General features: G+C 31.3%; 1 protein-coding gene across 1 annotated transcript; it reads left to right on the plus strand.

Moving 5' to 3' along the window:
- The first annotated feature begins 2047 nt into the window (after positions 1-2047).
- LOC145245945 (uncharacterized) lies at positions 2048-10151 on the plus strand. The gene is made up of 2 exons (XM_080107707.1): positions 2048-2638; positions 9222-10151. The coding sequence occupies exons 1-2, from the start codon at positions 2330-2332 to the stop codon at positions 9309-9311; spliced, it is 399 nt and encodes a 132-aa protein (XP_079963833.1). The 5' UTR covers positions 2048-2329; the 3' UTR covers positions 9312-10151.
- Positions 10152-11137: the final 986 nt, after the last annotated feature.

Below are 11137 nucleotides of genomic sequence, written 5' to 3' on the forward strand. Positions count from 1 at the left end.
AATCATTTGACCAGCAGTATAGTTATATAATTCCATACTGACAAACGTAAAATAAAAATGTAAAATATTTATATGTCTACGGATATAAAAATATTTATTAATAATTATTCAGTTCCTACTAAGTTGGGCCTTTTTGGGAGATAATAAATTGATGATTCATAAATTTAGCTATGTTGCATGGTTCTCTCCCTTGGGAAATATAACTTTCTTTATAATCACTATACTTGTGTTTACACAATACAAGGTGTAGTTCTCTAGCATTTCAAACCATAATCACCACATTGGCCTACTGGTTATGAGACTAGGGTTCATAATACTGGATTTGGGGTTTGAATCGTTTGACTAGCAATAAAGTTACATAATTCCATACTGACAAGCATAAAATAAAAATGCGAAACATCTATATCTATGGATATAAAAATATTTATTTATCACAAATATATATTCATGTATATAATTATAAATAATTATTTTCATATACTTACAGACATTAGTGTTTCATGCTTATAGAATCATCAATGCAGGAGATGACGATCAACACTGATTAAAGTATTCGAACCTTGCAACGAAGCCACCTTTGGCTTCATTTGCAAGGAGCATACACCAGGGCCATTGTTCATCACCATGAAATTAAGGGAAATCTTAAATATTAATGGAGCTTAACTTTTAATACAGACCATCTTAGAGTGATCGAGTAACAGGAAGTTACAATCTCGCAGACAAGGTTAACTGACCGATTTTTTCCATTTCACCAGACAGTGTTCAATTTTGGAATTATTTTTATTTCTTAAAGGGGTGACAATAATTATAAATGATTATTTTTATATACCTACAGACACTAGGGTTTCATGCTTATGTAAACATCAGTGTAGAAAGTAAAGACGTTCTTCACCCATTTCTTTGACATTAACACAAAAATACATACTTAAAAACTGTTCAGTCAGTTTTGGTAGAGAAGACAAGAGAAAGTAACCCTCCCACAGTTCCCATCACTGTAAAGAAATTTAATTAGAATCAATTTTCAAAATTTTGCTGCAAAAACTTTTTCTTTTTTTCCCTTTTTGATAAAATTTTTCTCCCAATTGAATGTTATTAGTCTACTTACACAATAATGTTTTATAATCTGTTTATTAATAACACTGACAGGATGGACAAATTGATAAGACTCCAATCAGCTACAACATGATTCCAAATTTGATTTCTACCTGGGGACATCAAATCTCTTTTACATTGATTCTTGTTTTTAAATCCTAGCTGACTTTTTACTTTGATGGCATGTATGTGTGGGAGAGGGGGTTGATGCAAAATTGTTTTCATATATATATGAATATATTTAAAGTTTCATATATATATAAATATATTTAAAGTTTCATATATATATGAATATATTTAAAGTTTCATATATATATAAATATATTTAAAGTTTCATATATATATAAATATATTTAAAGTTTCATATATATATAAATATATTTAAAGTTTCATATATATATGAATATATTTAAAGTTTCATATATATATAAATGTATTTAAAGTTTCATATATATATAAATATATTTAAAGTTTCATATATATATGAATATATTTAAAGTTTCATATATATATAAATATATTTAAAGTTTCATATATATATAAATATATTTAAAGTTTCATATATATATAAATATATTTAAAGTTTCATATATATATAAATATATTTAAAGTTTCATATATATATGAATATATTTAAAGTTTCATATATATATAAATGTATTTAAAGTTTCATATATATATGAATATATTTAAAGTTTCATATATATATAAATATATTTAAAGTTTCATATATATATAAATATATTTAAAGTTTCATATATATATGAATATATTTAAAGTTTCATATATATATGAATATATTTAAAGTTTCATATATATATAAATATATTTAAAGTTTCATATATATATATAAATATATTTAAAGTTTCGGATGAAGTAAAGAATAGATACCCTGTAGCAGACGACGCCGCCTGGCGGTGCCAGGCGCACATTTCAACTAACACCGGTGATTCGACCTTGACATTGGCACAAACGGTCTGATGAACGCGGGGAGAATGAGATGCCAGGCGAGTGACAACTTCACTTTCGGCAGCTGCGTAGACAAGAGCCTCATATTCACGGAGGAAATGTGGTTCACGCCACAGAACGTCGAGGAAGCCAAGTGCATCCTAGAAGGAACGGACACCTACGTGAACGTGAAGCAAAGCACCAGAGCGAGCGAATCCTAAAACGCACGCCCTGCTTGTCTACCAGCAACGACGAACCATGGCGTCACGTGGCCAACGAAAAACAGGCCATGATCAACAGGATGTTCCTGTTTACAACCCGAACAGCGATGGACGACCTAAAGGGATGGGGAACGCTAGAACTCAACCCGCTGATGTGGCTGACAATATGGCGGAAACACATCACTGAGTACCAGCGAGACGGTTACATCCCGAAGGCAGGAAAATTGACCGCGCAACCGAAACCGTCATCAAGATACACGTGGAAGGAGGAGGACGAACACAGTCCTTCCAAGAAACTACGCGTACGAGAGGTGCGGCGCAACTTACTGCCTGAAATAAACGAGCAATGCATCCTAGATCCAGATCAGCCAGCCCAGGTATGTTTGACACACGGACATCCCATAAACTGTCCGACGCCACCAAACGACTCCGAGGACACAGTACCATTCACGGACTCTGACTTAGAAGACATGATGACAAACAGTAATTCGCCTTCGGCGCCACCAGACACTGACAGTACAGACTTAATCATAATAACTGACAGTGACGACGACAAAGAGAACTACGACGAAAAAAAAAAAAAAACATCAACGAGTTCACACTAATACGAGACAGGGAACTGCACACACGCATACACATAACGCACAAACACACAAAATCCTTGCAGACATTGGTAATGTACTGCGAGGAATTGCTGACAGACTCTGACTGATAAAAAAGAAATTAATCTATGGTCTAAGTCTAAGGTGTCATGGCCGCCAAAAAACTTTTTCCTACCTAATGTCTGTTCTTTCTATTATTATTATTATTATTATTACTACTATTACTATTATTGGAATTATTATTATTATTGGAATTATTATTGTAATTGCAATATTATTGTATAATAAACATATATATATATAATACCATACATGTGTTTGTATTTTAATATTTTTCCTTCTGCATGACGCATGACATGAGATGCATGAAATTATTTTTCAGAACCACCAGACATTGAATGAAAGTTTTTCTACGCGCGTGCGTCATATTTCTATAAACTCTATAAGGTAAGGTATTAGAGCATGGCACTAAGTGGCAACTTAGATAAGTCCAATTCTCCCGTATTCTATTTTATTCAAAACCTGTGAGAGAAAATAAAAAAATCTCTATGTAGGGTGCCCCCCTCCACCATTAAACGTTTAATGTAATATTTAAAAATATTATTTTGAAAATATATTAATTGTCGCTGAAGTTAATGTTTTAAAGAATAAATATTGAATTGTCTTAAAAACGCACACAGAACCCCCCAAAACACGGCACATAAAAATCAATCTTGGTCGCAAAAATCCGAAACAGAAAGAGACACCCGTTTATTTAAATATCTTTTATTTAAATACGTTCGTTTTGTTACTTATTTTAAAAAAATGTTTTGTAAATATATACTTTTTCTGGTAATCATGAAGAAAGAGAGAGCCTGTTTCCTCCGTTTGCCTATAGGTGGCGTTAATGTCTGTCCACCCAGTTACGGAAGCACAAAATGTATATAATGACACCGTTGAAATAAAAATAAATGTTTTTATTATATCTTAATTTTAAACATTTTTTTTTTTTTTTTTTTGCAAACATATTTAAGTTTTATTTTGTTTTGTTTTCGCAAACATATTTAAGTTTTATTTTTCCAAACATTTACGTTTTGTTGCTGGTTTATTTTCAAACATTTACGTTATTTTTGTTTTAATTTTAATTTTTTTTTTTTTGCAAGCATAAATTAAATGTTTTTGCTATATTTTTCTTTTAAACATATTTATGGGTACAACCGTTTTTCCGCGAGTATTTTTTACGTTCTTATAATAAAAAAAGTCAACGTTTTTTCTTTTATCTTTTTTTTTATTGACTCCCCCCCCTCTTTTTTCTTAATTTTTCTGGACTTATTTTACTTTTTCCGCGAGTATTTATATATATATTTGAAAAGGGATATTGTAAAACCTGAATATTACTTGAAACTACTATAAAAAATTAAAAAAAAATAGCGCGGTACAAGAAGTGCATAAGCAAACTTTTCTAAAAGGAAAATATTTCAAAAATATTTAGTTTATGCCTGCAAAAAAAAAAACAACAAAAAAACGTAAAAACAAAAAAAAACGTAAATGTTTGAAAATAAACTAGCTACAAAACGTAAATGTTTGGAAAAATAAAACTTAAATATGTTTGCAAAAACAACAACAACAAAACAAACGTAAATATGTTTGAAAAAAAAAACAAACAAACTTAAATATGTTTGCAAAAAACAAACAAACAAAAAAAAACGTTTAAAATTAAACATTTATTTTTATTTCAACGGTGCCATTATATACATTTTGTGCTTCCGTAACTGGGTGGACAGACATTAACGCCACCTATAGTCAAACGGAGGAAACAGGCTCTCTCTTTCTTCACGATTACCCTTTTTCTTTTAAATCTTCAAAGGTTTTGTAAATATATTTTTTTAAAAATGCTGATTCGAGCATGTTTGCTATTTGACGTGTTTAAAAACAACTGACGCCATGTGCTTGTGCCAATGTCAAGGTCGAATCACCGGTGTTAGTTGAAATGTGCGCCTGGCACCGCCAGGCGGCGTCGTCTGCTACAGGATATCTATTCTTTACTTCATCCAAAGTTTCATATATATATATATATATATATATATATATATATATATATATATATATGAATATATTTAAAGTTTCATATATATATGAATATATTTAAAGTTTAAGAGGGGGGGTCCTGGCTTCATAGGTCTTTTAAAGGGGCACTTAGAGATTCGTGACCACTTCCATTGTCTTCCCAAAAGATTTTTTGTATAAATACACTTTTAGTCTTTATATAGATTCTCAAACCTTTTTTTTCTATGAGCCAAAATTGTTTTCATATTTCATAAGCTAAATAATGTTTTCAAGATTTTTTGCAGGCAGTCATGTAAATTATTAAACAGATTCCAGGGCAATACCAGATAGTGGTTGCTAGTACATGATTTTTAGTCGATAAACACACTTAAAACTATTTCCTTATTAACGATGCTTACATTAGCTGAGATATAAGCTATGTTATCTCTGATACAAAAGGTTTTCATTTTTTATTTTATAAACGTTGCTTCAACAATAGATTATCACATTACTAGCAAGAAAACCCGACGTTGCTTGGTATTTTGTGAGGAACACTATGTCTTTTTCTACTATGTCTAAAGCACCATATTATTTTTTATCTTTTTTTTTTTTTATTGTCCTCATTTTGCCTTCTAAAACAAATTTTATAAAACTCTCTGAATTTAGTACCTTATACATATGATTTCATTAAAATTGGATGTACATATTTGAGCAGCACCACATAGAGTTTTAGGACCATTTCCATTGTCTTCTCCAGAGAATATTATACATATGATTAAAATTTAAAAATATGATATATTTAAAGTAAGAGGAGTCCTGGCCTCATAGGTCTTTTAAAAGGGCACTTAGAGATTCGTGACCACTTCCATTGTCTTCCCAAAAGATTTTTTGTATAAATACACTTTTAGTGTTTATATAGATTCTCAAACCTTTTTTTTTTCTATGAGCCACACACATGCAAATTGACATTTATTTACAGGGTGTTTTTTTTTTTTAAAGGCAGTGAACTTTAAATTGACAACTCTGTTTTCTTTAATTGCAGATTTGGCAACTATCGATTATTTTGAGTTCAATTTGGTTTGGCAATTCATCATGAAGAGACTGTTACTCGAGCAGTGTTTGCAAATTACAAATGATATGATCAATATACTGAGAGAAACATTTGATGAACCAATAATTTGATCTGAAATAGATCTGTTGACTGGCCACCACGTTCATGCGATTTAACCACATTAGATTATTTTCTTTGGGGGAATATGTAAAGTCCCATGTCTATGCTGATAAGCTAGACATAATAGACTACTTGGAAGTCAACATTCAATGTGTCATTGCTGAAATCGAGCTTAATTTAATGTGTATAGTTTGTGAAAATTGGATCTCTAGATTATGCCATATATGTCCGAGCCATGGGGCATATACTCAAAATCATGTTTCTGAATTTTTGAGATGAGGATTGGTTATTTATATTATTTGAATTCTTCAGACTACTGTTTTCATTTGGAGTTTCATTTTCACAACGTTTCGGTTGATGTAACCTCCGACCTTCTTCACGCGTATCTTGTTGAACTCAGGATTTTTTCTCTTGAACTCAGAAATCTATACAGAATTTTGAACGGAACCCTTTATTTAATTCATTAGGGGTAGCATGCTCTAGTTTTGTCAGCAGGGACCCATTGCGCAGTGGTTAGAGTACTTGGTAAAATTTAATTGTAAAAATGTAATTCTTCTGAAGATCAATGATTCATTCCTCAGTGTGGGTGACCGAAAATACAATTGCAAATTACTTAGGACTTCTATCCAGTCATGGAACAAGAGCATGCCTCCCCCCCCCCAATGAATTAAATAAAGGGTTCCATTTGAAATTCTATGCAGATTCACGAGTTAAATAGAAAGATTCCTGAGTACAACAAGATGCCCCCAAAGAAAGTCAGAGATTAAATCGACCGAAACGTTGTGAAAATGACTCTGGATGAGAACAGTAATCCAAAGAATCTAAATAACGCAAATGCTCGAAATTGTATTTAAATTATAAATGCCAAGAATTAATCTTTAGAATAAACCACCAATTTTATAAAATAAAAATATTTTTTTGTGATTTATTTTAATTTATAGTTTACAGCCTCTAAAAAAATAAAAGGCACCCTTGTTTATACTAAAAATATAAAAGACACCCTTGTTTATAAAAAAAAAAAAAATAAAAGACACCCTTTTTATACTAAAAAATATAAAAGACACCCTTTTTATATTAAAAATTAAAGACACCATTTTATACTAAAAAAAAATTACGTCCAAGGATGGAATACTGCTGCCATATCTGGGCAGGAGCTGCTAAAAACAGCCTATCCTGTCTTGATAGAGTACAAAATAGACTTCGTGGCTTAGTGGGGGATACCCTTTTCTCTACCCTACAACCTCTCTCCCACAGAAGCCTATCCTTGTTTTATCGTTATTTCCATGGCAGCTGCTCGTCTGAACTCCAATCTCTGGTCCACCCCCCCGCGCCAATCTTTCGCGATAAACACCCGTCTAGCTGAATCCACTGTGAAAAATTTCCCCCACTCTTTATCTGTGCCTAATTCAGAACGTGGATTCCATGAACAAAGCTTCTTTCTTAGAACTGCACGACTGTGGAACTCTGTTCCATCTGCCTGCTTCCCACCTGACTACAACTTGGATGTCTTCAAGTCTAATGTAAACAAATTCCTAATGAACCACCCTCTTAAGTAAACACTTCATCAAATCTCCACACTAACGTACTGTACTTGCAATAACCCTTATCCCTGAGTGGCTTCCGGGCCTTGATAAGTTGACCACCGTGTAAAAAAATAAATAAATAAATAAAAGACACCCTTTTAATACTAAAAAACAAAAGACACCCTTTTTATATTAAAAAAAAATAAATGACACCTTTTTATACTAAAAAAAAACACCCTTTTTATACTAAAAAAACAGAAGGCACCTTTTTATATTAAAAAAAATAAAAAAACACCCCTTTTTATACTAAAAACAAACAAATGACACTTTTATACAAAGAAAAAATAAAAGACACTGTTTTATACTAAAAAAATAAAAGACACGCTTTTTATACTAAAAAATAAAAGACACCCTTTTTATACTAAAAAATAAAAGACACCCTTTTTATACTAAAACAAACAAATGACACACTTTTTATACAAAAAAAATAAAAGACACCTTTTTATACTAAAAAAATAAAAGACACCGTTTTATACTAAAAAAAAATAAAAGACGCCCTTTTTATACTAAAAACAAAAGACACCCTTTTTATATTAAAAAATAGAAAACACTTTTTATGCTAAAAAAAACAGAAGACACCTTTTTATACTAAAAAAAAATAAAAGACACCATTTTTATACTAAAAAAATAAAAAAACACCCCTTTTTATACTAAAAAAAATAAAAGACACCCTTTTTATACTAAAAAAAAACAGAAGACACCTTTTTATACTAAAAAAAAAATAAAAGACACCATTTTTATACTAAAAAAATAAAAAAAACACTCCTTTTTATACTAAAAAAAATAAAAGACACCCTTTTTATACTAAAAAAATAAAAGCCACCCTTTTTATACTAAAAAAAATAAAAGACACCCTTTTTATACTAAAAAAAAAAGCAAGATATGATGCTCTATTTTTTGCTTCACAAACTTTTTTATCCAACTTTTGTATATTCACGGAAAAAATATCCATGTTGTTCTGTTTATTCGTGTCATATAAAGGATAAGGGGGATAACTCCCACATACTGTCTTCATTTTCCTTCCACAATTTATAATCGTTGTGACTTTAACATGTGCATGTCATCTGCCTAATTCTCATACTCTGTATAGATTATATTTAAATATGTACATATCACACATTGTGCTGTGTAATTTATCTCTTATATAAAGTTAAGTATACATTTATATGCACAGGATTCACTGCTAAACTAATTAGCTGATTATTATGCCTTGAGGCATAGACGGCAAAACGTATATTCATGGATGGTTATAGTCTCTCTCTCTCTCTCTCTCTCTCTCTCTCTCTCTCTCTCTCTCTCTCTCCATCCCAATATATATATATATACACACTAGCAGGCTGCTCGGTTGTAAAATATGATCTTTTGATTAATGCAGATTTCATATTTATTATTATTAGGTTGGTGCAAAAAGAATATCGTCTTCTCACATATATACATATATTACTTTTATATATGATTTCTGAATTAATTCATTGATATATAAATAGCCATGTCATATATCATTTTGAAGCGCGTCTTTTGCTCTATCAAATCGTGTTATTCGTTATCGTTCTCAATCTCTTCATTCATTTTTTTGCAGGCATTTCGACAGCATGGACAAAATTCACATCTGTACGCTTTTCTTGTTCCAGTTAAAACTAGGCCACAAAACTGCCAAGACAGCTCGTGATATCAATGAGGCATTTGGCCCAGGAACCACTAATGAATGTGTGGCACAACAGTGCTTCAAGAAATTTGCAATGGCAATGAGAGCCTAAAAGATGAAGACAGTCGCAGCAGGCCGACTGCAATTAATAACAGTCGTTTGCGATATAAAGCAATAGGAAAGTCAAAAAAGTTGGATAAATGGGGGCTGCATGAATTGAACGATAATAAAAAATATTGTCGTTTTGAGGTGTCTTCTACACTTCTTCTGTACAAGAAAAATGACTCATTTCTCAAGCGGATTGTGACATGTGATGAGAAGTGGATCCTCTATGACAATCAGCGATGTTGGCATGGTTGTTGGATGATGGAGAAGCTCCACAACACTTCCCGAAGCTGAAATTGGACCAAAAAAGGTTATGGTGACTGTTTAGTGGTCTGCAGCTGATCTCATCCATCACAGCTTCTTGAATTCGGGCGAAACGATTACAGTGGAGAAGCACTGCCGACAAATTGACGAAATGCACCAGAAGCTCCAATGTATATACCCAAAATTGGTCAATACAAAGGGACCAATTCTCCTCTATGACGACGCTTAACTGACCATGCAGAAGCTGAAAAAATTGGGCTACGAGACTCTGCATCATCCGCCATATTCATTTGACCTCTTGCCCACCGATTATCACTTTTTAAAGCATCTTGATAACTTCTTGCACGAAAAATGCTTCAAAAGCCGAGGTGATGCCGAATCGGCCTTCAATGACTTCACCGCTTCCACCACTCCGGATTTTTATGCTGATGGGATTAATAAACTTGTTTCTTGTTGGCAAAAATGTGTCGATTCTAATGGTTCTTATTTTGATTAATAAAGTTTATTATGAAAGGAGTTATGATCTTTTGAAGTTGAACTTAAAAAAATGACATTATTTTTGCACTAACCTAATATATTATATTGGACAAAATATATAGTAATGATTTAAAAAGTTTAAAAATGAAATGACTTGTGCATCACCACCAAGAATCAAAACCAAAATGTTTAGCTCATGATTTACTTTTTCCTTTGAGGTTAATGCCTGATCTATGAAAACATGTTTGCTGCAAGGCTAAAAATTAAAACATGGACCAATAGCTATTATGCTATGCATGCATATTCGTAATGCCGTTGTTTGACCTTCACCTGGCAAATTCCATATTTTAATTTTTACACTTTTGCACCGATTTTCCCCGGCTAAATATAAAGTTTTACATGGGTTCGAATACCCTATATATTAAGTTTCATGTCTGTAGACCAAAAACTGACAGGGGAGTTTAGTAAGCAAAATTTTTTAAACAAATATATATGCGCATACATAAATATATATAGAAAGAGGTTTGTGTTTACTATAACCTTTTTACACAAATATTACGCAAGTATAAATCGTGTAGAATATCTGCATGAATATACTGACATTTAATAGTTAACTAAAGATGATTATCTCATGAGAAAACCGAAAAAAACTAATATGCAATTAATTAAAATGAATGTTTAAAAGAATATGCAAATTAGCTAGATCTTTTGCAAATGGATGCAATTCCACGATCCATATATATATATATATATATATATATATATATATAAAAAGAAAAAAAGTTGTATTTTCTTTTTAAATAAATAGAAAAAAGGGTTTTTAATATGAATATCAATTCACAAAAGAAAAACAAATTTATAGGAGTATAGAATAGATATATAAAGCAAAGTTGTCACTATGTATTGCAGTGTGTGTGGGAGTCAATGCATCACAGTTAAATGATTAATCTAAGAGCCAAACGAACTGAAAATTTGGAATCGAGGCTTCATTATTAATGTCAAAA

Source organism: Euprymna scolopes, chromosome 23 (genome assembly GCF_053919585.1).
Source record: "Euprymna scolopes isolate OS-2025 chromosome 23, ASM5391958v1, whole genome shotgun sequence".
Taxonomy (NCBI): Eukaryota; Metazoa; Mollusca; class Cephalopoda; order Sepiida; family Sepiolidae; genus Euprymna; species Euprymna scolopes.